Source organism: Antechinus flavipes, chromosome 5, assembly GCF_016432865.1.
Source record: "Antechinus flavipes isolate AdamAnt ecotype Samford, QLD, Australia chromosome 5, AdamAnt_v2, whole genome shotgun sequence".
In the NCBI taxonomy this organism is placed as follows: Eukaryota; Metazoa; Chordata; class Mammalia; order Dasyuromorphia; family Dasyuridae; genus Antechinus; species Antechinus flavipes.
Window position 1 is genome coordinate 147,174,797 of NC_067402.1, and position 25,973 is coordinate 147,200,769.

Sequence of the window (25,973 nt, forward strand, 5' to 3'; positions counted from 1 at the left end):
CAAAGTGATTTAATTGTGAGAAAAATACACTGAATTCCTATTTGTTGCTTTTCCACACAGACCCAGCAGCCATTGCTTTAGTTTTTAAAGAATTATTATCAGTCTTGGAGAAGTAAGGAAATTTCCCTATAGGGGAGAATTGGGCCAGAGGGAGTGCCAGGGCAATGTGGGTGTGTGTACAGGATGCATAAAGTATGCTGGGACCCTGATGACTAAGTATGCTTCCCCCATCCATCTCCACCCCAAACAGGGTCACATTTCTAAGAACTTGCCCTGGAATTTCACATTTTCCCATTATTTCTGGCTTTACTAGCTCATCTCTACCACAAAAACAAGGAGCGTCCTTTCTAACCCTTTCACCCCCATGCTTTTCATTCTTCCTAAGACCGGAGAACCCTTTTCCCCAGTGGGAAGAATTGCTGTGGGAGGAAACACAGGTTCCATGACCTTCTGGCATCACCTGAGTTTAAATGACGCAACAGTTAAAGAGCCAAAGAAAATCATTTCCCTTACTTCTCAGAATCGCTGATGTAAATAATGCACAGTTTCCTAAATCATGGGGAAAAAAACCCCCACAGTATTCATGTAGAATATAACAATGAATTCTGTCCATGAGAATATGTCAGAGGAGAGTTCTGAATCTTGATATAGCATCATGAATAGAGATGAGAATTAGCGTGACTTTGTGGAAAGGAATTAGAAAGTAAAACAATCCAATGGTATCTAACTAAAAATGAGCAAATATTCTCTTTCCAGAAAGGGATTTCAGCATTAGGGAGGCACTATTCCAAGACATACTGAAAAAATTAAGTAAAAAATTCAAGATTACCGGAGGAAGACGTTCAACTATACTGAATTTTAGTTTTTCATTCTTCTCTGTGTTGTCCAGATCTACAAAACAGCCCCCCAAAACAGAAAACAATTAAAATCATTCCATTTTAGTATTATAGAGTGTTACTAAAGTTTGTATCTAAAATTCAAAAATTCATAAACATAACAGTGTTCTTTAGATAACACATACCACCATTACTGTGATTCCCCACAGATTGAAAGCTTTGGAAATCACATTTGTGTGACTCTCTGGGAAAACAGACTTTTTAATTAACTGTTTTCAATTATCTCAGAAAAAAGGCTACATAACATGCAGAAAATATGAATCCATCATAATCCAAAATGACTGATCCTGAAGATGACATGTGCACAAATCAAGGAGCCAGAGCTGAAAAGAACCACAAAGCAATCTCATAGAAAATTTCTCAGGATCACAAGAGCAAATATATAAGGCTAGAAAAAAGACAGATGTTAAAGGACATCGAGTCCAAATCTCAGTTTTATAGAGAAACAGAACAGAGGGTTAAATGATTTGTCCAGGATCATGTAGGAAAAGTCTAGCACAACATCAACACTTAATAAATGCTTACTGACTAATTGACCTAAATGCCTGAGATGAAACTTTAACTCAGGTCTTCATGATTCCAAATCAAATAGTTCTCACATTATGGAATTGGGGCAATAGCATTTCATCCAAAAAGTTGCTAGACCACAAGGAACAATGGAAAGATTGTTGGATTTGCAGTTAGGGGACATGGATTTGAATCTGCTCCTTCCCACCTGTGTTATCATAAACAATTCACATTTATGGGTCTCAGTTTACTTCTCTATAAAATGTGAGGTTAGACTAGATGGTCTCTAAGGTTCCTTATTGTTATAAGTTTATACTCACAAGTTTCTGAATTAAAATATGCTGGAAATATACTAACATTGTCCCCTCTGCTAAGCAACACTTCAACTTAATATGAGACTAATTTTATAATATAAACTCACTAGCACAACCTGTGCTGATCTTATTTGAAATGAAATTCAAACAAGAAAAAAATATATATCTATATATAACTCTCCTGCTTTCCTAACATGAAACAGCCTGATTTTGAAATGGGAATGTTAAAAGAGCTGACAGGGAGCCAGCCATCTGATGACACATTCTTGGACAACAAGCTGAGTCTTCCTAGCCTCAAGAGCCTCTATGTTCTGTAAAGGAATCTAACTGTAAGGGGAAAAATCACTAAGAATGAAGTGAGAAACCTCTAGGGCCTCTTCAAGAGCCGAAGCAGTTTAACTTGGTTGCTAAGAAAGAGTATTACTTACAAGAAATGGGACATATGGAGACAGGAACCAGCCCTCTAGCTGGATCAAATGCACTTACCTTTCAAGAGCTTCATGACCCCTGTTTCTGTAAGAAGTAGCACTCCATCATCAATGTAACGCAGAAGGCAGTGCAGGGGGAGACATCGTACCCCTAGGGCCATGTACACAGTATGGAAGCCTAGGAATGGAAATCCAGGGAGACAAACACAGAAGATGTACCTGGTTAATAAAGACAGACTTTACAATATGAGATTCAATGTTCCAAGGACAACAACTGGGGGGTATTTGAAAGCTTCAGATATCTAGTTGATAGGGAAAGGAACATAACTCTAAAAAGCCAATTAATGAGTGACCTATGGAAAGATATAATGAAACAGGTGGCAAAATGTAAAAATGCAAAAAGGAAAATCATAAAATTTCATTCAAGCAACCTCTGACTGATGAACATCCCCTCTATATACAACTGAAAAAAGGACATAGCCCATTGTGTTACTGTATCAATATTTATGTATTTGATGGACAATGCCTATGGGCAATAAGCTGGGCTCAGAATTGAGTCGATTGGCCTGGATCACATATGGGAGATTCCATAGTGCTGCCAATGATCCCAGGCTGCCCGTTGCCACATAAGTCTATTTCTAGCACCATTCTCCTGGTAATGTAACATGCGTGGATGTTGCCATCTTGGAAGTTGAAGCTGTCATTGCAAATGCCCCAAAAGGTAAGAAATAAATAACAAATAAAAAATAACAGTAAGATATAAATAGAACACAAAGTGTTGACAAAAACTCTTTTTTATATGAGAATTGGTAGAAAAGACCTTACCAAAAGTATGTGTGATTAGCAAAGAGACTGAGCTGGCCACACAGTGAGAGAGAAGGAAAATGGATCACCCAAGTGCTCTATTCTTATGCAGAACTATTAAAAGAAAGAGAGAAGAGCCTACCACATGCTGGGTGGATCCTCTTTGGAGAGTTTATGGAAAGGAATAAAAAAGTATCACACAGAATAAGAAATCTTTGATGATTTGGTGTCTGTGGGAGAACCCACAATGATGAAATTACAAAGTCACCAAATGCCAAGCTTCCATTATCACTTCTTACTGAATCCAGCCTATTCTTTACAAGCTAGCTAAGAGAGAGTAAAAACAATTACAAATATGTTCATCTTCAGAAATTCTTCTCAAAGTGGTTCAAATAAAAGAAGTTAGAAAGCAAAAAAAAATGGGCAGTTCTGAATACAGTGTGTGGTATTTATTATATAAGCTTTCTTGAAATGGAAATTTATTATTTCATATTTTGAAACCTCATGTTCTGCTGTGCACATTATAATGTTTTTTTTTTCTTTTTATAATTATTTTCCTTTTTATATTTTGGATTTGTTTTAAATATATTTTTAAAACAACAAGAAAAGACATCAATAAAATCAATTGAAAAAAAAGAAGTTGGAAAAGATGATGTACTGGTCTCAGCACAGGAGGACAAATATCTAACAAAAGCAGCATGATCCAGAGAACAAAGTAATAGAGTCAGGTGAGAGCTGATTAGTATCCTATATGTGACACTTACAAGCTTTGTGACCATGGGTGAGGCATTTAACTTCTTTGAGGCTCAGTTTCTTCATCTGAAAAATGAGGGTATTACCTACCCCATAGGGCTCCTGTGAGGTCCAATCAAGATAACATATGGAAAGGGCCTTGAAACATGTCAAATGTATTTCAATATTGATCCATAAGCTAGTGAGACAAAAAATTCCCCATATGCAGGATAAAATGAAGATAATCAACAGAGGAAAGACTTAGAATTTTGAGATACAAAAAAAAAATCTTCCTTTAGAATGTGGCATTGTAGCTGAGATGTGGCATTTTTCAGGAGATGGAGAAGAGGCAAGACAGAATTCCAGATGCATAAAATAGTTGGGTAAGAAATATGGATTCTTATCCATTTGGAGATATGTACAAAGTTAAGAAATAGAATGCTGTATCCAAGGAATGGCAAAGGGACCAATATCACTAGATTACAGAAAACCTGGGAGAAGATACAAGAAAATGGAAAAGGTAAGAGAGAGCCAACTGATGAAAGCAGGAACACCAACCAGCAAACTACTGCACGAATTCAGGCTTAAAGAGATTAAGGCATGACTTAGGGCAGAAAGAAAGGGGCATTTATTTGAGATGTTGTAAACCCTCCAATTGTTAATCACATTGTTATGTGTATATTTACCTCTTTATATGCTGTATTCACCTAGTAGAATTTTATTATAAGTATAACAGCTAACAATTTATATAGCATTTTTTAAGCACAAAGCTGTCACTTTTCAGTCATCTCCAACTCTCCATGACCCCATTTGGGATTTTCTTGGCAAAGACACTGGAGTGATTTTCCATTTCCTTCTCCAGCTCATTTTACAGATGAGGAAACTGAGGAGAAAACAATTAAGATACTTGTCCAGGGTTGAACAGCAAGATATTTGCCTGATGTCAAACAACTAGTTCAATTAGGAAGTGACTTACCAGTAAGTGAAAATTACTAAGTATCTCAGGCAGATGAGTCTTCCTGACTCAAGACCTGGCCCTTCTATCTACTGTGTTACCTAGCTGCCCAGAATTTATTGTAATTTATATATAATATTTACATAACACTTATATAGCACTTTGAGTATACAAAGCTTTTTTAGATAATGGAAATTAGTTCCCTTTCTACCCGTATATATCTAGTGTGTAGAACATAATTAAATGCTAGTAAATGCTTGTAGGATTTGATTTCATTGGCAAATGATACAATATTGTGCAAAGTACTTTGCAAATCTTAAAACACAATGTATATAACATAGATTATTTTTTATCTCCAATTCATATTTTTGATAGAGGACAGAAAGGTAGTGTTCCAGGAGAAGTTATACTCTATTATTATTTTATATTCAATATTTTATGTACTATTGCACATATGGATAAAATAACTGCTTTTAATAGTTGAATAGAAGGGTTAAAATCTTTCTTTTTTAGGTTCATCGAAAGCATCCTTAGTATCAGTAGCAGATAGTATGGGCATAATGTTCACTATATCTTTTCTCCACATTATTTTGATCTCCATTTCTAGGTCTTCGTATTTTAACAACCTATTGTTCCATCTAGCTTAGAATGTGAGATATTCATTTCTAATAAAATATTTTTCTTAAAGTTTTATGGAATTATGTTATGTCCGGGCAACTGTGGACAAGAAATTTAGTTGTAATAATGACCTGGCTCTAATACAGTCTATTATTTGACCTCAACAGGGGATTTGTCATCTGTTTTTCCAGGAAATAGAACAAGCTTCTGATGTATGATTCCAGCCACTAGGTCATTGATTGCTAGGTCTTTGATAAGTAATAAGTTTTTGTATTTTGTACAGTTTCTTGCATTTTCTTGCATAATCAACATTGTTCACTAATTCTAGCTCCTTAAAGACATCCTGTCTACAATTTATGATGCCAAAGATCTGGTTTTCAATTGTTCTCATAAACTCTTCATTCCCACCAAGAAATCCATGGGATTCAGTAATTTGTTCAATACTTCTTTGCAGACATCCTGTTAGCTGAGTTTATGAGGATATCACATGGAAGGCCTTTTGATTCCATTCTTGGATCTTAAGTTTTTTCAAAGTTTCCATCCAGAGATAAGTAATTCTAATTCCAGTGTTGTTTTCCTGTAATCTGCCTTTGCTCTTGCCCAATGAAATTATGTCTGATTGTTCTAAAAATATTTCCATAGGTTCTCCCTTAGTTTAATGTATGGTTCAATGTATGAGCAGGGAAAAAAATGAACAGGTCTTATAGTGAGAGCAAGAAAGACAGTTTGTGTGTTCCACTGATCTCCACACAATTTCAAGAGAGCAGTGATAATTCCTTAAGTGTGTTAAGTGTATGTTCAATAGTAGATTTATGTGAGAACATGGATGGGAGTTATACAGTACAGGCAGATATACTGTAGGGCGAAACTCTGCATTACTGGAGGGAATCTCTATATCACTGAGATAATATTTAGACTGGAGTATTAGAAAAAATTTTAACATATGGGGTAGTTGTGGCCAACAAACTGCCATTTGGAATTTCTTTTTTCTGCTCATATATTTTTTGATGATACTCTTCACAGTGCTTCAGCAGTATAAATTCTTCATTTATAATAGGTTATATCCTATTTATATCTACAACACATCCCTTTGATGAATTTCCTCACCCATAAAATGAGGGATTACATTAGACAGAGTCTAAGATATCATCCATCTTTAGAACTAAGGTCTTATGATCTTGTGTATCTAGCACTTGACAAAATCATAATCTCAAATCCATTTCCTCATTGAGTGTGTTGTGATAATAGAGAAGGAATGACTTATAACAGAAACTCAAGCAAAATTCTCAACAAATTCCTTCATTCTTCTTTTAAAAGGGTAGATCATGAAGTATGTTACTAACCTTCAAAATAATCATGGTTCACGAATTTTCCCCTTAGGCAAAGAAACAGCATATATTTATAAAGAAGCTTAGCATGTGGACAGAAAGGGAAGGGGAGAAGAATGAGAGTTGGGCAAAGCAGAAGGAAATCTGATTGTCCTATATTGTGAAGCTGACAACCATCCTTAGGGTGCAGCTGAAACTAAATTCAGGCCCCCACAAAAAATAGAAACAGAAATCATATTTTCAAATAGAAATCATAAAGAAGATGGTCAGAAACTGGATTAAATTACCTCCAGCCTCCCTTCATACTCTAAAATTCAATGGATGTTGTAAGAAATAAGCTAGGGTCAAAAGGATTCACAAAGATCTGGATGTATACATTCCTAGAAACTTGAATTGAGAATTGGGTTGGACCTATTCCCTAGCTCTCCTGAAGGGAGCCATACAAAATATGAAAATGGCTTGCTTAGCCTCTAAATTTGACCCATTCCTTCTATGTGTTGTTAAATTATCAATTAATGAGTATTTAATAAGTGCTTCTCTTGGTACTAGGTGCTAGAAATAGAAGTGGAAAGAATGAAACAATCCCTACTAGGAAGGAAATTAAATTTCTCCAGGAGAGATGAGAACATGTATACAGATAGGCAAAATAAACAGAAAGAGAATAAAGTCAAATAAACAGAAAGTTATTAAATAAACAGCTAAGTGTTATGGTGGATAGAGTGCCAGGACTGGAGAAAGGAGGATTCAATCTGGCCTCAGACACATACTAGCTGTGTGACCCAAGGCAAGTCACTTACCCTTGTCTGCCTCAGTTTTCTCATGTGCAAAATGACCTCCAGGAGAAGGAAATGGCAAATCATAATTAATAGCCTTGTCAAGAAATCCCAAATGGGATCACAAAGAGTTGGACATGACTGAAATGACTGAATAACAATGATAACAACAAGCAGTTGGGATCAGGAGGGCATGAGCTGAGACTAAGTGAAGATAAGTGTTCTTCATGATCAAAGTAAAGATTGAAGGAATGATTGATGGAAGGCTCTAAGTGTAGATGGCCGATAATTGGTCCTACAAGAGCCCAGAGGTCAGAAGATGCACTATGCAAATGAATGGATGAGAAAAACCCTTACCAAGAGGAAGAGGTAAACACATCCTGTTCACTGAATCCAAAATCTGGGTCATAGTGTGAAAAACGGCAAATTCACCTGCACTGCCACGCCCATCGCTAAAATGAATTACAGAACAATTGTCAGAAACAGAATTAATATCCTTTCAAGAACCATTTGGCCAATGCCACAGGTTTAAGTGAACCCAGCCTATCTATTGGGGAATTCATTTTTTCCATCTCTTGTGGATTTGGGTGGGGGCAAGTGTTATTCATGGCTCTTCTTGTTACACTGCAGTCATTTCTGAATAAACCCTCTACCTACCCCTGCTTACCACCCAATGAGCCTTCCCTTGGAATAAAGAAAAACAACCAAAAACAGCCCTATCTGACAATAAATGTGTAATATTTCAAATGGGGGAATTCAATGTAATCATTTAACACTGCTTTGTGTTAACTTTAATTCATCTAATTAAATTGTCTATGTTATTTCCTGGGGCTTTGATATTCATTAAGTTCCTACAAAAGATAGGAAGAGATAGAAAAGAAGGAAGAATGACAGTAAATAAGGACAGGGATATGGAAAGGACCTGTGATTTCACTGGTAAAAAGGAATTCTCAAGTGAAGAAATGTCCTCTACCAGTCCAGATCAGCAAATTCTCGTCAATTAATGATCTTTAGACAGTTGCTCAGAGCACTGAAGTTAAGTGCCAGTCACCCAGCCAATATAAACTCTTTGTTCAATTCTCTATACTGCTGAACCATCAATGGATGTGAGGGCAGTGTTAAGAGTTTTGAGCTGAGAGCTTGGGAAAGGGGGGAGTTTTGAGTGGGAGTGAGTGAAAGTAAAGTACAAAAAGTCCCTTAACAGCACACAGCAACCTAGAATTGTTTTGACTCTTTGTACCACATGGCAGATCAGGGACAAGAAATACTTGCGTACAAGTGGAAAACCCAGGAATCAAGCTTGTGTTTCCTCCAGCTAGTTTCCAGCATCTGGCAAAGGAGGTCCAACTACAGTATAAGAGAAGAGGAAGCATGTGAGACCGCCTGAGGAGGGAAGTAATTAACCTCCCCTGAGTGTAGTTCCCTTCAAATTCCATTTCAACAACATGGGTCCTTCCAAGTGTCAGCCAAACTTGTTCACTGCAGCTGGTATTGACATTGTGGCTGGGACATAGAAAGAGTTCCTCTGAAGCCTCTTCTTTGGTACCAGCATCCAAAAGTGGAAAAAGTGAAAATGAACATGTCTAGAAGAGAATGCAACCAAAACTCCACTAAAATTCCACCTTTTACAGGAAGACTTTCCCACTTCCTTTTCATTCCAACATCTCAGTTAATTACTTCCTATATGACTCAGTCACAAGTATTTTAGGTAAAAATGCTGAGATTCCATTCTCTACTGAGTAATTAAAAATAAAATCCAAATATAATTATGAAACTTAAAACATTTTCTTTTACTGAGGAGTGCTACTGACTATATAAAGAATTTAGTTCAAATCAACAAATGATTGAAGTGACAAATAAAAATGATAATTATTTAAAATACGTGTTCAAATTTAAGTAAAATGTTAAGAATTTCAGAGAGTTTTCTGCCCAACAATTTTATGAAATATATAATAGAAGTACTAATTAATTATTTTTACCCATTTCAGATATTAGGCTATTCAATATGTTAAATATCTGGGGGGTATCTCAAAAGTCTAGGTCAGTTTTAAGCTACTAAAGCTTTGGGGGATATTCCACATGTCACAAATTCTATGTGCAAATCGGTCCATTTGCAATTTAAATCTGGCCAAATGTGAAGTAATATCTATGACTGTAGGCTATATTTATGCAATGGACATATATGTTGTTCCTACTTTAGAATTAGGTTATTGTGAATATTTAATGAGTTAATGTATATTGAACTCAGGGATTAGCACAGTACCTGGTTCATGAAGAATCAAAAAAAAGAAAACCGAAATAACTAAACAATTAACTCATAGTAGGTACTTAATAAATCCTTGCTGAACATCTGAATGTTATAATAGCTGATATTTATACAGTGCTTTAAGATTTGCAAAGTGTTTTACATATGTGAATTAATTTGATTTTCATAATAACCTTTGAGATAGATGCTAATAATGAAATTGAAGCTGAAAAAGATTAACTAGCCCATGGTCACATAGCCGGTATCTAAAGCTGGATTTGAATTGAAGTATTCATGGCTCCAAATCTAGTACTCTTTTCTACTGTGACACCTACAAATACATCTATGTAAAATTTTCCAATAAAAATATAATTACATTATATTATTGCCATCCTGCTGCCAATTTTTAAAAAGGCTTCAACTTTCTATATTTTTAGGAAAAACAAGACAGTTTCAAAAATGCAACTACCCACACCAAGGATAGTAACAGTGACTCAGATTTAGTAATAAAGATAATAACTAATCAAAATATTATGATGAATACCAAAGTGCTCTGTGGGCCTATGTTGTTATATAAGTATCAATTATCCTAGATACTCCAGTCACTGGCTGACTACAGGATCCTTACATGATTTAGAAGCAATTATTTATTTTCCAGAATCAAATAAATGTGTATGCACACATTCTCTCTATTATCTTATCCCTATAAGTTACTTGGGATAATAGAAATGTATTATATATACTTCTTGCAATCCTATCAGTCAGTAAACAAACATTTATGAAGTCCCTACTATGTGCCAGGTACTGTGCTAATCACTGGGAATACAAAGAAAGGCAAAAGGCAAATTTATTAAACCAATGAATATTTGGCATGTTGCAGGATGAAAAAAAAAAAAAAAGAGGACATGAAAATTACAGAAACTCAGTAGGATTCAATGAACAGACGATGAAAACAGAAAAACCAACCATTTTTGAAACATAGTCGAGGACTAACTGTTCGATTTTCTTCTTTCCTATGAATTGTACAGGTAGATTTCTCAAGAGATGCTCTTTTAGCTCAGAGACCATCTATTTAAAAGAAAAAATTTAAGAATAGTTAGTTAGACAAACAAGATAAAGCTTAGTTTCTCATTACAGAATAAGTAAAAAAGTTATCATTTTATCTCACCAAGAGGGTCTGAATTTCACAAGTTATGCCAAGAATCCAATTGACACATAAAATATGATGCAAAAAAGAATTCCCTTACTACTGAAAGTTCCCCTCTTGCTCACAAAACATAGAGGGTCAATTATTGGGGTCTGCAACTTTGTAAAGATGCAACTTTCCCTTTGCCTAACATTACCAAATGGATGAGGGTAAAAGTGCCAATATCTCAACACCTTGCATTTTTTGGAGGCTTTATAGTTGACAGGAATCTCATATTCACCAGGAGGGTAAATTACAATGGTAATTATGTAGTAGTATATTACAATGATCAGAACACGGCTTGGAGTTGGAGGATCTGAGTTCAAATAATGGCAATTCAGCTTAATAACTATGTAACTTTACCCAAGCTTTTTACTTCTCAGTGTCAGCTTTCTGATCTGTCAAATGAAGGGATTGTGCTGGATGGATGACTTCTGAGTTTCTTCCAGCTCTGATCCTCTGGTCATAGGATCTCATCTGGTTTATAATAGCTAAGATCAGTAGGTAGGTTAAGTAACATTTCCATTTTCAAATATCATCCACTCATATCCAATCAATTGTCGAGTCTTATTGATTTTACTTCCACATCTGTTGCATCTATCCCCTGATTTCTGCTTAGGAAATTGAATTTCAGAGAGATTAAAAGACGTGCCTATGGTCACACAGCTAGAAAATGTCAAGGATGCAATTTGAACCTAGGTCTTTTTTTTTTTTTTTCCCAGAGTTGTCATATAGACATTTTAATAACCTCTGAGTCAATCACAAAACATTCAATATTATAATTATACAAAATTATGAAGCATGACAGTATTTCGATTGTGGAAATGGACATTCTTTTTCATCAAACAAGGATTCTATGGCAACAAATCCCCTACATGAATCCAAGTCTTCTTGATCCAACTCTATCTACAACTCTGTCTTTCTAGATGGCCCATTAGGAACAATTGCTTAATAACCTGGTTTTGCAAAAGATCAAGGCAAATAATCCTAAGAGAAGAAAACATATGTAATAAATATCCTTGCCAATCAAAATCAGATATATTAAATAAAACAAACATATAATGCAAAGATAACAAATATATTGCTCGTTTTAATTCCCTAAAACAGTCCTATTTTCATATTCAGCAAATTTGTGAGGAGAAGCAACATATATCACAGCTGATGTTCTTCTCCCCTTCTTCCATCTACCTTCTTTTTCTTTTTCTCTTTTTCCTCTTTCTTCCTAGTCTTTCCTGGGTTCTCAGAAGCAATATTTATCTGGTGGTACTTTGAACAAAAAGAGGCTACTGACCCCTAACGACAAGCCATGAGAATTACACTCTAAAGACTCATTCTTTCATCCTCATTGAACAAGAACAAGGTTCCTGAAACATTCAAGTTCTATATTTGTTATTTAAACAATCCCAAGCATAGGACCCGTGAATGAGATCATATACCACCCCATGTGGGGCCTTGGCTGGACTGCACATAATTTTAATTTTTCTCTCTCAGCAGCACTGACTAAAAAGGGCAATTTCCCATAACACTGGACATTCTACTGAAATCATACCTAGATCCAAATCAAGTTCTGTCTTTTTACTGAAATAGAAAAACTGGATCTTATTTCTTGCCCTAATGTTCCCATGTAAATTCCAAGTCATCATTCGGCCCTTCTAGAAAATATTACAAGAATAACCTCATCCAAATCCCCTAAAGGCAAAGATTTACCTTTATATAATATTTTAAGTTTGGCAGACTCATTGTAACCTCATAAGATAAAGTTTAATGATCCTCATTTTATAGATAAGAAAGGTGATGCTTTAAGTTTTTAAAGAATTTTATCACAAGTCAATAAGCATCTAAGGACACTCTATTATGTGATGTTGCTTCAAACCAGTCCTTGTCGGCCTACCGGATTTTCTTTTCTAATTTTCTTTCATTGTTCATCCCAGGGACTGAATGAAATCTTAAAAGAGGGGGAAATTGTTGCACAGACTATTGGGATGAGGATATTGACACTGGGAGCTAACCAAGCCAAGAGGGGCAGAAAGATATATACGCACACGTTCTAGCTGACATCACACCTCATCTTTATTTGAGTTGCTAGACTTTAAAAAAAAAAAAACAGCTTGATTAAGGGGAGAAAGATAGTATCAGATGTTAAATCAAGTAAATCTTTCTCTCCCAAGTTACCAAGTTGTACTAGCCAGGCTGAGGGGATAGAAAATAAGAGAACATAAGGATTAAAGTCTATTTGCTTATGTTTTACACACAGATTCCCATACACAGATATACAGACATACATACAACTTCAGTGCTACACTCACTAATTCTCCTTCAAAAATAAAAAATATAACCTTAAGTCAAGTTAAAATTCAGCATATTCAGCGTGAAAGCATAGGCTTTAAAGCCCAAGTAAAATCCTAAAGAAAATTCAAGTATAATTAAATTCTTTTGAGTACACTGTATAAGCACCATAGATGAAGAGATTTTTGGCATAACTACCCCCTCCAACCTACTTTTACATCCTTTTTTCCCCCACCTCTTCCTTTGGGCTAGAACATCAAATCAATCCACCATATTAACGTAGTTCCTAAAATGGATTATCTGTTGACTTCCCTAGGGATCACTACTTCTTTAGTTTTCTAAAAACTCTCTTCTCTGGCCACTACTCCCATATATGCATTTTCTCACCTAATAGAATATAAATTCCTTGAGGGCTTGCTCTGTTTCATTCTTGTATTTATATTTCCAGTGCTTAACACAGTAATAAATACTTCTTCATTAATTAATTCTGAGAAACTTGTGATTCTGTAATTTAATGACACTGGGTTCTACTTTGTTGAATTTGGAAATTGATTGAAAAAAACTAGAAGACTTTTCACTTTCCCTGTCCTGCAATAAAAAATATGCTAAAGTTTAAAAAAAAAAAAAAAAGAAAGAAACTTTGTCTATCTTGGGCTCCAAAGCACCCTGGTGTACATAGAATACATACCAGTCCAATGAGCAGTCTTTGCTGATTATCTTCTTCCTGGAAGAGGGGAGCTAATCGTGACTCTGAAATAAAACAGAGCACTATTTAAACAACAAATACTTTCATGGTTACTATATGTTTCCTAACCTTCAACACCAGCCTCTTGGTTTCCCCCCTCGTCCCTCTACCAAAAAAAAAGTAAGAGGGATAAGAAACTAGAAACTAGATTTTCCTCCTCTGGCTCACTGGGACATGTTTGAGAAGGCAGTGATGGAATAGAAGATTTTACAAATGTCACACAATGGCTTTTACATAAATTCAGAAGAGAGAAAGAATGATAGGATGGAAAGGTGAAGAAGAAAGATGCTCAATCCTGATAGGATCTAATTTCATTTTTCCATTCAAACACTAAAATTTTAGTCTGAGTGGAAAAAAAGGAAACCAGTTAAGAATGTTTTAGTAATTAGAATCAGAAGGACAAAGATTTTATTAGCTAAGGAGACAATAAGCCAAGACAGGACAATGCTTGATTTATCTCCATCCCTTTCTCCTTCCCACAGAGTATGCTGACACTGAGATTCCTAACTTTAGTTTGGAAGATTATATTCTGTATTATCATCTTAGCCCATCTAAACTTAGCTTGTAAAGTAACTTGATCGGGGTGGAAATGTAGTATGTGATCTTTAAAAAAAGATTTTCTACTTTCAAATTGATATGATGCACCAAACAAGCTGAGGGAGTAGGAAGTAAGGAGAACACAAATCCTATAAGAACTACTTTTTGTGCTCTTTTTCAGTGGAAAAAAGGGAAGCTGAGGGGAATTGCTGAACAAAATACAGTAGTTTGAATGTAATGGAATACTATTGTGATATAAGAAATGAAAAGGAAGATGTTTTCAGAAAAATTTGGAAAGACTTAAATGAATTGATACAGAGGATAGTTTGGGTGATACAGAAGAACATATATATAATAATAATATTGTAAAGTAAAGCAATTGTAAAAGAATTAAGAACTCTAATCAATACAATAACCAACTAAAATTGTAAAATAAAACAACTGTGAAAGAATTAAGAGCACTGAAAAACACAATAACCAACTACAATTGCAAAGTAAAGTAACTGTGAAAGAATTAAGAACTCTGAAAAACACAATAACCAACTATAATTCCAGAAGACTCATGATGAAACATTCTACCCACTTCCCTAATAAAGGGGAGATAGACGCAGGCAAACTGAGACGTGTGTGTGTGTGTGTGTGTGTGTGTATGTGTGTGTGTGTGTGTGTTACCAATGAAGGATTTTGTTTTGCTTGACTATAAATGTTTCTTACAAAAGTTTTGCTTTACTTTCTTTTTCAGATAGAAGGGAAAAAGGTATATTTTTATTCATTGGGGGAAAAAAAAGCATTGACAAGAAAAATTATCTACTTGATGTGTTTACTTCCTATATGGATTCAGGTAGCTAAGGACAAAGGAAGACAAGTTAAAGCTGAGTGATAGTTTGGTTAAAAGAGCTAAGAAGTACTGCTCAAGTGCATCTATGGTGTGATCCTAGAACATAGGGATCCTTTCATCAAAGAAGAGTTTACATTTCAGCAAAAGATGACTACATTTTAGCCAAACTCTGCTGCCATCTTCTCTTTATATTGATGATGAAATAGAAGGAAACAAAGTATTAGTACCACTAGATATCATACAGCAGGTTCAGTTCCCAGCAGTGACAATGATTCCCTTCCAACAATTAGTTCAACCATAGCACATGAGAACAACACAAGGTTTCCTTAAAATCATTAAAAAAGAATGACCAGTAATCAAGTGATGTCAATGAGGAGGTGGGGCGGAGGCAGAAGGATGTGACAAGTAAACAAAGTAGGAACTTCAGTCAATCTGGAAACATTTCAGAGATTGTGAAACCCATTTCCAAGAGAACTAAAGTCAACTAGTGTCATACCACCCTCATGCTTCTAATTAAAGGCACCTTTAGTCTAGTGCCAATGGGAGGAAACTTCAGCTTTAGATAGGGAAAGTTTTCATTGTTCCAAGGAAATTAAAATAAAAGACTATGCTCTATGATATTATTAAATAAATTTGGGCACTGTCAGCCTATGGTTGGACATAATTTCATCCTGACAACTATTGTGAAACTGTACTTATGATGGCTGAGGCTTATAGTGACAATGTAAGTTTAAAGCAGTTCTTTAAAAGTGAAATGCAATGATAAGAAATCATGCAAAAGATTTCTCTGAATCACTAACAAGAGAAATATAAATCAAGTGGCTAAAATGTACGTATGATATCTGATCATCCCAATACTTGGCATATATCTCAAGTAAGTCAAAGACAAAAAGACACCATTCACACTAAACACACTAAAATATTTATAACAGCACTTTTATTACTATTATATTATTATTATAGTTACTATAGTAACTATAAAAAGCATGAAGAACAAAGTAGATGCTCAGTGAAAGGCTAAACAAATTGTGATACAAAAATGTAATGGACTATGAGAAAAAATGAATGTGAAGAATACAGAAAAGATAGAAGATTTATGCTAATTGATGTTGAGTAAAGAAGGAAAGCTAAACATTGTATAGCTAGAGAAATAAGATCCCAGCTAGTTAATGACTTCCTTAACTGGACACTGGTGTTAGAAGCAAGCCTCTACGAGATTGGCCCAGTCAACCAGGTTCGTTTATGGTGGTGGTTCAGTCATTTAAGTTGTGTCCAATTCTTTATGACCCCGTTTGGGGTTTTCTTGGCAAAGATACTAAAGCGATTCATCATTTTCTTCTCCAGCTCATTTTACAGATAAGGAAACTGAAGTAAATGGGACTAAGTGACTTGCCTAGTGTCACATAGCTAGTAACTGCCTGAGGGTGAATTTGAACTCAAGAAGACTTATCTTTCTGACTCCAGGCCTGGTATTCTATCCTACTCCACTACCTAGCTGCCTGCCAATTTCACACTAATAACATTAATATAGTATAGCAAATCCTCACCTAAAAATCATAAAATCCCATTAAAAATTATTTGGATAATTGACATAAGTAAAATATAACATTTTTTCATGTATCATCCATGTTTGCCATTGTACTAATTAGATTAATGCCTTGAATACACAAAACCTCTTCAGTAAAAATCTATAAAAGTCAGAAAGTGATCCAACATCCACAGTGGAAAATCAAAAAAGATGGAAAACTTATCTTGCAGCTATATAAACAACTCCACTGGGTGAGAACAGCAACAGGCATATAATTTACGTAGATCCTGCAGATAGACAGAAAACTAGCCCCAGTAGTGAGTAGAAGAGATTTGCTAAACTCTGTTTGGAAAACCTTAATACTTTCAATGCTTTCCAGACCCTTACTGGTACTAAAGCCCATGTCTCTCTAATATTGCTATTTTCTCAATGCTGCTAAATGGCTGTAAGTTATAGAATATTGGGAAGGTGTATCAGGATGAGAGCTCTTTGAGGGCAGGGATGGTCTTGCTTCTCTATTTGTACCCTCAGAACATAACCCAGTATTTTACCCATAGTAAGTGCTTAATAAATGCTTTATTTACTCATTCATAGTGAGTACATGATTTAAAATTGGCTACAAAATGTTACTAATCTTGATATATTTGCAAGATGAATAAAATATATTCTCAAGGAACTCATGAATAAATAAGGAGGTGGTCCAGTCATAGAGTAAGAGTGAAATAAAAGAAATTAAACCCCTAAAGCACAGAAGTATCAAAGGAAGACCTCCAGCATTTTGGAGGGATCTTCTATAGAGGGGAAAGATGTCACCCAGTGACTTACTCGATGATTAATGAGTCCTTGTCTAGAACCTCTGTATTCTCAGAAGTCCCAACCATACTGCTTACTTCCTTCCTGGACTCACTCTTTGGTCAGCTTCACCTCCATACTCTCATAATTCCCCATAAGAGTACCTCATTTCTCTCCTCTACTATCCATCTTCCCTTATGTACTGTTTTCCTACATTAAAATCTGGACTTTTGGAAATCTGGAACCAACTTATTTTTATATTCCCAGCACTTAGCACAGTGCCTGATATGCAGTAAGCACTTAATCTTTATTTAGCTCAGAATTGCATAAGATGAAAAGATGTGAAGAGAATGATCTCTCATCATAAACATTTATTCTCCCAGGACAGATCACAAATCTAACTAAGTATAAGTTCCTGTGGAATTGATTGTGGAAAAAAAATTATTTTAAAAAAGGAATTAATTGCTCATTGTAAAGTCATTTATTCTAACATTGTGTCCTATATAAATAATTCACAAAATTAGTACTGATTTTACTATTTAGATAAAGGGCCAAATGGTCATCTCTTAGATTCACTGAGGTTCCACAAAGGAATATAAATAGGAAAGTCCAGAATGAACTCTACATAGATTTCCTTCTTCTCTCCACTGTTGAAGAGAGAAAAAATGAAATCTCAGGAGAACCTTTCTTACTAGCTAAAAGTGTAGGATTAGTTCAGGTCTTTTCTTACCTACTGTCCATGCTTCTAGGTTGGAAACTACCCTAGGTTGGAAATGGAGAAAAATTGACTCATGTTATTCACAAATATGAGCATTAAGAGAGAAAAAAGGAAGGCTCCAATATTACACAAAACAATTACTACTTAAATATCTCAAATTCTAAAGAGTATAGTAGAAATTGTTCTCTTATCTGCCAAGAGCTTAACTTGGCCAAAAAAGTGACATTAAACAATTATAAAATCACCTAACATTTTTTCATTTTAAACCTCCGTAGCAATTTATAACAATTATACATCTCAGTTACTGGAGAGAATAGAAACAAAAGATAGAAGAGAGGCCAGAATTTGGCTTACACTTCTATCCCTATGAGATGACTCAGTTTGTAGAAATTATACTAATTAAACCTTTAAAGTAAGGTCAAGCTTGCTGGCAGTCTCAAACTTTTTAACCAGCCTACCAATAACTGGTAGGGGACAAGGCTAACAAGGCTCAACATATAAATACTTTTTTAGCATTCTCCTTATTATAGCTACCTTCTTCCCACCCAAAATTACCTGCTTTTATAATTGGATCCAGATACATAAATGCAATAAATGGACTATGGTGCTGAGTATATACAATCGAAGAAAGAGCTATCTCAATCATCTATCATTAGCCTGATTCAGTTAAGCTATTTCAAAGAATGACATCTGGTTTATTAAATACAGATGATAATACTTAGGGTTAACTTACTTTACAGCATTCTCAAGAATGTTCCTGAAATATACAGTAGATCTTCTTTTTCCCCTTTTCTGGAATGAGTTATGTTAAAGAAATAAAAGGTAAAAGTCATATGGATAGTGGACACCTTTCATAGTTATAATAAGATGTCCCCAAAATGAGGGGGAAATGTATATATGTTTAGTCTCCCAAAGCTGGAACAATGAGTATGTGCCAAGCATCATGCTAAATGCTTTACAAAAGCTGTCTCGGTTGAGATACACAACACTCCTGGAAAGTAGGTGCTATTATTATTCTCATTTTACAGTTGAGGAAACTGAGGCAAGCAAATGGACTTTAAAAGTTAAGTGATTTTCCCAGGATCTCATAACTACTAAGTATCAGAGGCTACATTTAAACTCAAGTCTTCCTGACTTCAATGCTCTATTCATTGTTTCACATAACTGACTATTACCTCCCACCATTATGAGAATTTTAATTTTAGAAATCTCATCTAAGAATATGCACAGCACCCCAGAGTCCCATATCCCTTAGCCTCCAGGAGCAGCATGGATAGTGGAAAGATGGGTCCTAATCCCAGCTCTGCCATTGACATTGCAATCTTGGGTAATGTAATCCCAAACTGGGCTACAGCTTCCTCATTAGCAAATTGAATGAGCAAGGGAAAATGTTTTTAAAGCTCTTCTAACTCTAAAGATATATTTTCATCTTCTGTTTTGTGTTAATATAGGATTGCTACTCAAAGATTTCATTGACCTTACATACCTCCTCTGAAATTAAGTTTCTCCACTCTCTTCTAACCACATTGTTGCTATACTGTAAATGTGGTTTAGCATGTTTGACATATTCCAAATTGGAGTTCAGTTTTTCCCAGTAGCCCTTAAAGCTTTGTACCTGTAAAATATAAAGACATACCGTGAACATAGCTCAAAATTAGGTCCAGGTGTTTTCCTAATTCTTATTAATAAAAAATAAAGATAAGCAATTAAGACTGCTCCTTCATAAGAAGAGAAGAGAGATAAAAACTAAAACACAGAAGTATCAATTGGTCATTTAACAAGTATTTATCAAGTGCCTGTGATATACAGTCAACATACATACAGAAGCAATAATGAATTTATTCTTTACCTAACACCTGAGGGTACTCTTGGTTAGAATGTTTTGCTACTCTGTCCTTCTGCTGGCACTTTGATTTCATTAATGAGGGTACTACTTTCACCAATTCAATCCTTGTGCTATTCTTGTCCATACGTTTTTCAAAATTCTTCATATCATGCCCACTTAATGTTATGAAGCCTTGTAAAAATATACAATCCTAGAATTTGGGGTTAGTAAAATGCTTAACATAGGGTCCATGAATTTTTTTATTGTGATAATTATATTCAACAGAGTGGGTTTCCTTTGTAATCTGATATAGTTTATTTTGTACATTTAAAAACATTATTCATCAACTTAATCAGACTAACAAAAGGAACTATGATATAAAAATAGATTAAGAACCCCTGATCTAACCCAACCTCTTCAAAGCTAAGGGAATCAAAAAGCACACAATATTGTTGGTTCTTTTAATGTCTGAACTAACAGAGTAACTCTCAAACCTTCACAATGACTCTAAAACTTAAAAGAAAATAACCTCCTTTATTTTCTTTTTATCTCATAATCCAGTACTCTCATTTTTATATATAGTGAATAACCTGAGACTTTTATACTCATAGCCTAATAATTTATAACTAAAGAGAGGAAGCTTAAATTAAGGCTCTACTATGTCATTTCCATGGCAGGGGTGATAATAGTAGTTATTCATAAATAGCAATATTTAGTTTACAAAACACCATTCCCCTGTGGGGTTGGTAGTATTAAGTATTATTATTTCCATTTTAAAGCTGAGGAAATTGAGGCACTGTAAGGTTCAGTAATTTGCCTAAGGCTTATACCAGATCTAAGACTTGATCTTATGTTTCTAAGTTCTTTTACTTTCTACATCATCACAATTCTTCACTGTGGATTTCTCTGTCTCATGATATACCCCAATCCACAACTTTTAGAGTCACAAAAGAATGTTATCCAAAGTTGTGACTTTTTAGAAGGATTTATTTTATCCATTTAGCTTTTTTTTTCTTCAAAAGCCAGATGACATAACTAACAAGAGTTAGAGCTAGGATTTAAACAGAAAAAGTAAATTAAAATAGTTTTGTAGTCACCAAGCAACACATCAAAGCAGAATGGAAAAACAAAATTACAAATGCATTTTTGGGACAATGTAGTTCAGGGGGAAGAACATTATATTTGAAATTATTAGATTCAGGTTGGAATTCCAGCTTTTAATTGATCAAGTCACTTAACTTTGAGAGGGGCTCCACTTTTTCCATCTTTAAAATGGACTTTAATATCATTCAATTTAAATCTTTAAAGTACATTTTACTAAATGATCTTTAGAATCCTTTTTATACTTTAAATCCTATTAACATTTAAGCATCTACTATTCTGGTACTTAAATTTTGGATATTTTAAGAGAAAATATTAGAGCAAGAAAAAATTCATTTGATAATTTGAGGACTATGACAATCATGAAAATACATGCTATCTTCCTTTCCTAACACAATGACAACAGAGTGTTTTTTTTTTCTATTCATAGTGAAAGATTTGCATTCTATTCACACTTCCTTGTCCAGATACCCTCGTGACTGATAGCTTGCATTTATGAACTTTCTGGCTAGTGTTTACAGTTCATACAATCTGTGACCATGGAACTGACTGAAGATAATTGCTCCTTGTGGGGATTGAACTCATACTCATGGCTTCATTTTGAGACAGAATGGAGCACATGAATAATGTAAACAAAAATAGCACAAGGCAAAAATCTCTTTTACTGGATATTTTATAATATAGTCTCTTAAAATTGTAGGATAAAATATAATTTGTTGAGTAGCTATCATGTGCCAGGTCCTGTGCTGGGATTTCAAATTCAAAAGCAGAACTGTTCCTGTCCTCAAGAAATTTACATTTTCTTGATGGGAAACCACAGATACAAAATGTATCACAGTGAATGCAAAAAAAAAAAAAAAAAGTGTCTTTGTGGGAGAGGAAATGTAGAGGGAAGCAGGAGGAGAGGTATCAAGAAGAGATGGCACTTGAACTGAGCCTTGAAAGAATCCAAGAATTCCCTGAGAAAGAATAGTCTATACCCTGTTAGTAGAGAAACACCATTAGCTATCATCATAATTCATATTGTAAAGTGTTTTAGAGTTTGCAAAACACTTTTCTCAAAACTCTGTGAAGTACATAGTTCAATATTATTACTCTCACTTTACAGATGAGAAAACGGAGGCTCTGAAAGGCCAGGTGACATAGCTAACAAGAGCTAGAGCTAGGATCTAAACCTGGTTTCAACCCATAGTCCGAGAGTTCTTCGAATCACAATGGAGCCTCCATAGAACACTCTAAAATCATACTATTGCAGCCTATAGTTTCAGAACTCCGACCTGCACTCCACTAACAAAGATTTAGCAAAGAGAACAAGACACAATCTAGCATGGTAATTTGGAACATCTGATTTTAACCATGATTCTGCGGATTACCTTTCCTTCATTTTTCCCTGCCCGTGAATTCTAAACAAATCTATTATGATTCATTCTACATTTCTTTCTCATTTCCCTGTTTCTTTCCAAGGTATAATTAAAACAATGTATCCCACACAATTGAAAGTTGAATAAATGTTTGTTGAATGGGGGGAAATTGTACTAATGGGGGAAAAACTTAAATCATCAATGGTAATCTATTACTGTGGCACTTCCTTTGCTGGGGAAAGATGTCACTTCAGGAGTGGGTGGGTAAGATGGAATTCATAAAACTGGAATATAAAATAATTAAATGGTAATGACCTGACATCTAGTGGTCAATTAGGGTAACTCTTCTGAAAATTCATAGGGTAAATTATTACATATGACCTATTAAAGGTAAAAAGTACTGACCATATTTGGAGCAGAAAGAGATCTTATGCATCATATAATTTATCTATCCCATTTTATTGATGAAGGAAGTAAAGTCTACAGAGGTAAAGTGCTTACCTAAAATTATATAGATAGTAAATGGGAGGCAGGATTAGAGTCCAGGATTGATGTCTTCAAATGTAGTGCTCTTTCTCCTATCATATTCAGTATTTTATATCTTCATTTTTGGGATTCTGTCACATGGCTTTTACCTACTAGGTCTAGTGCTTCTAACTACACAAAGAACAAATGGTGCATACCAAAGAAGTACTTCATGTTCCAAAATCATCTTCTCTAGTTCCTATCCAAAACTCCCATTTTCTTAGGGTGTTGTTCTCCACTAAGTAACAGGGAAAAAAAGGTAGAGGGTAAATTATTGGAATGAAATAAATGATACAGAGGTGTGAATAGTAGATACTAGAAGGTGTTAAAATACCAATTGCCAATTGAGTGTTGTTGTTAATAACTGTTATATGAATGGGAAAGTATATAGGGAGGGGAGAAAAGATGCATGGAAGGAGAGAGAGGAAGAGAGAAAGGAAGGAAAGGGGAAAAGAAAGAGATAAAGAGAGAAAGAGAAAGAGAGAGGTGAAGAAAGGGGGAGAGAGACATAGCTAAAGAGAGAAGAAAGAGGAGAGAGAAACAGAGACAAAAATAGAGACAGAGAGGGAGAGAGACACACAGAGAGAAATAGAGATAGAGAGAGAAAGAGAAAGAAAGATGAAGAGAGGGAAGGAGAGACCAAGACAGAGATAAAGAGAGGAGAAAGAGGAGAGAAAGACAGAGACAAAAATAGAAACAGAGAGGGAGAGAGAGAAAGATAAAGACAGGGAGAGAGAGACACAGAGAGAAATAGAGATAGAGAGAGAAAGAGAAAGAAAGATGAAGAGAAGGGAGGAGAGACCAAGACAGAGATAAAGAGAGGACAAGAGAGGGAGACAAAGATAGAAGGGTGGAGAGGGAAAGAAAGAGAGGAAAAGAGAGACAGAGACAAGCATACAGAGACAGAAACAGAGAGGAAGACAGTAACACAGAGAGAGAGAGAGAGAGAGAGAGAGAGAGAGAAGATCAGAAGACTTCATGTGAGATATGATACTTGTTCTGGCTTTTGAAGAATTAGTAGGATTTAGAAAAGATAAAAAGAGAGAAGAGGGCATCTTAGGTTGTGCCAAGGAAGGGAAAACCCATTATGAAGAAAGGTTCAGAAATAAGACAGAGAACTGAAAAGACCAGCTAAACTGGAGAAAGGGGTTACAAATTTGAAGCAATGAGAGATAACCTTGAAAACTGGTTTGAGTAGGATAATGAAAGGATGATCTTGAATACTTAAGATTTGGGAGCAAAGAGAAATTCCTCATATGCCATCCAGTAGTAGTAATCACCATATCCTACCTAGGTTAAGGTAAATCCTAGATTCACATAAAACTCAAAATGTAACCAACTTTTAAAATTATCTTTAGTATGCTCTAAATCAGGGACACAAAAGAAAGAGAACCTATGTTCCGTGGTCAAAAGAAACTTAGTTTCTAATTGAATATACAAACTTACAACCTTTATGAAAAAAATTATATATATATATATATATATATATATATAAAATGTATTAGAAGGGAATAGACTCACAAAGATAATGCCAATTAAATGCCTCAATTCTGAGAAAAAAAAGTGAAATCCAGAAGTAATCAGTGCAGGGTGGAGATAATTAGGAAAAGCTTACTAGAGCCAGGAAATTTTGAAACAAATATGAAGGAAAGAAGAGTAGGGATTCAAAGTCTTTCTGCTTAGTTTAAAAACATCTCAATTTTCTCATAAGATTAGATAGATAAATTATATGGTATAATGGATAGAGGGGTGGCCTCAGAACTGGAATGCAATTCCTTTTTCATATCCTGGCAAGACACCAATTCTCAGCACCCCAGGAAATTAAGATTAAGCCCCTTCTACTCCTACAAAAAAAATTATATGGGTAACATATCAATACCTATTTATTGTTTTTCAATTGTGTCTTTTGACCCAATTTAGGGTTTTCTTGACAAAAATACTGGAGTGGTTTGCCTTTTTTTTTCTAGCTTATTTTACAGATGATGAAACCAAGGCAAACATGATTAAGTAACTTGCCCAAGGTCACACAACTAGAGTCCAAGACCAGATTTGAACTCAGATTTTCCTGACTCCAAGTCCAGCGTTCTATCCACTGTGTGACCTAACTATTCTATTCCTAATCAATACCTAATGCATTCTCAGATATTCATTCAATCAAAGAGTTAAATTAAAATCTTGATTCTTTTGGAGGAATTGGATTGCCAAATCCTCTTCACAATTTTTATATAGTGCTCATTTCTAATTAGTGCCAGGAGAAAACATCTACCTTTCATCTCTAAGAAGCATGTTGGCAGCAAAAATATCTTCTGATTAACTGAGAACCTCCTGTAGAGAAGGGAGCCTGCCTAGAAAGAACGGTTTGATTCTGTGCCCAAAGAGAGAGTTGGCAAAGTTGAAACACTGATCCAATCTTGCTAGTCAGTGGACTTTAAAATCACTGATTTATCTCAGAAGTAGCTATTACTTGTGACATTTATAAACAGGCTGACTTTCTTATCTCCCAATACAGACTAAAATAGGGGGAAAAAAACATTAAAAAGTATGTCTCGTGTAAAAGAAGTACACTATATTAATCTGAGCTCCTCTGCACAGGGACATCCATCCTCTACAAAGAAACAAATTGGTCTTCTGTAGGGTCTTGATGCTCTTTATGCCACTTTATGCCAGTATTGTTTGCAGTGGTTAGAATAAGGGTGACAGTTTATGGTCATATATAAATAGCACCTTCACAGTGTTCCAGAAAAGTCATGATAAAGGCATACCTGCTTAACTATAAAGCTTCAGAATGATAAAAAGCTAATTTTATATAGCTTTAAACTCCAGCACTATGATTTCTTTTAAGGTGGATCTCCCTAGCTTACTCAGGATGGTCATTCACAGGCCTAATCCAACTATTGATCGGAAAAATTTTGACCTGCTTCTTTTTTTCAG

General features: G+C 35.1%; 1 protein-coding gene across 1 annotated transcript in view; it reads right to left on the minus strand.

Annotated features, from left to right (window-relative positions):
• GSAP (gamma-secretase activating protein) overlaps window positions 1-25,973 on the minus strand; it is a 102,331-nt gene that overhangs the window by 9,994 nt on the left and 66,364 nt on the right. Inside the window, exons 20-28 of the mRNA XM_051962019.1 lie at window positions 19,717-19,845; window positions 18,964-19,022; window positions 18,243-18,274; window positions 13,761-13,822; window positions 10,567-10,668; window positions 8,632-8,702; window positions 7,713-7,807; window positions 2,204-2,323; window positions 830-891 (exon numbers count right to left, since the gene is read on the minus strand). Of these exons, the coding sequence (XP_051817979.1) occupies window positions 830-891; window positions 2,204-2,323; window positions 7,713-7,807; window positions 8,632-8,702; window positions 10,567-10,668; window positions 13,761-13,822; window positions 18,243-18,274; window positions 18,964-19,022; window positions 19,717-19,845 (732 nt within the window). The remainder of the gene's footprint in view (window positions 1-829; window positions 892-2,203; window positions 2,324-7,712; window positions 7,808-8,631; window positions 8,703-10,566; window positions 10,669-13,760; window positions 13,823-18,242; window positions 18,275-18,963; window positions 19,023-19,716; window positions 19,846-25,973) is intronic.